General features: G+C 58.8%; 1 protein-coding gene across 1 annotated transcript in view; it reads right to left on the bottom strand.

The window, feature by feature from the left end:
- Positions 1-398, bottom strand: part of CUEDC1 (CUE domain containing 1) — a gene marked incomplete at its 5' end in the record, with an annotated part of 3,131 nt that overhangs the window by 2,479 nt on the left and 254 nt on the right. Inside the window, one exon of the mRNA XM_009879096.1 lies at positions 99-182. Within this exon, the coding sequence (XP_009877398.1) occupies positions 99-182 (84 nt within the window). The remainder of the gene's footprint in view (positions 1-98; positions 183-398) is intronic.

The following is a 398-nucleotide window of genomic DNA, read 5'->3' as shown; positions in this document are numbered from 1 at the left end:
CCGCTTTCCCCGCCCCCCAGCCACTGGGGAGGCAGCTGGGCTCGGACCACCAGACCTGCGGGGTGTCCCACCATGCTCATGGGCATCTTAAAAGTTACCTGATATAACGGAGGAGAAACCAAAGTCGTTGCTGACAGCAACACTGGTCGACTTGGATTTTTTCGACTCGTATTTCAATCGATCTGAAAGACAAAAAGCCCGGTGCCCCACCTGGTCAGACCCTCAAGGCAGCAACACATGCAGCTCCACTGCCCTTCCCCTTCAAAGCCCCCACGGCTGGGGAAGGTCAGGCTGATGGCAAGGGAGGGAGCTCTGGCTTCGTTTCAGCGCGGCGACCACAAACACCTTGGTGAGAGCCTGCAGCAGCAGGTGGGAACGCTCCTCTCAGCGCTGCAGAG

This window comes from Apaloderma vittatum, unplaced genomic scaffold (genome assembly GCF_000703405.1).
Source record: "Apaloderma vittatum isolate BGI_N311 unplaced genomic scaffold, ASM70340v1 scaffold35510, whole genome shotgun sequence".
Lineage (NCBI taxonomy): Eukaryota > Metazoa > Chordata > Aves > Trogoniformes > Trogonidae > Apaloderma > Apaloderma vittatum.
Note: the sequence above shows the minus strand (reverse complement) of the source record. Positions and strands in the feature narration are given on the sequence as shown.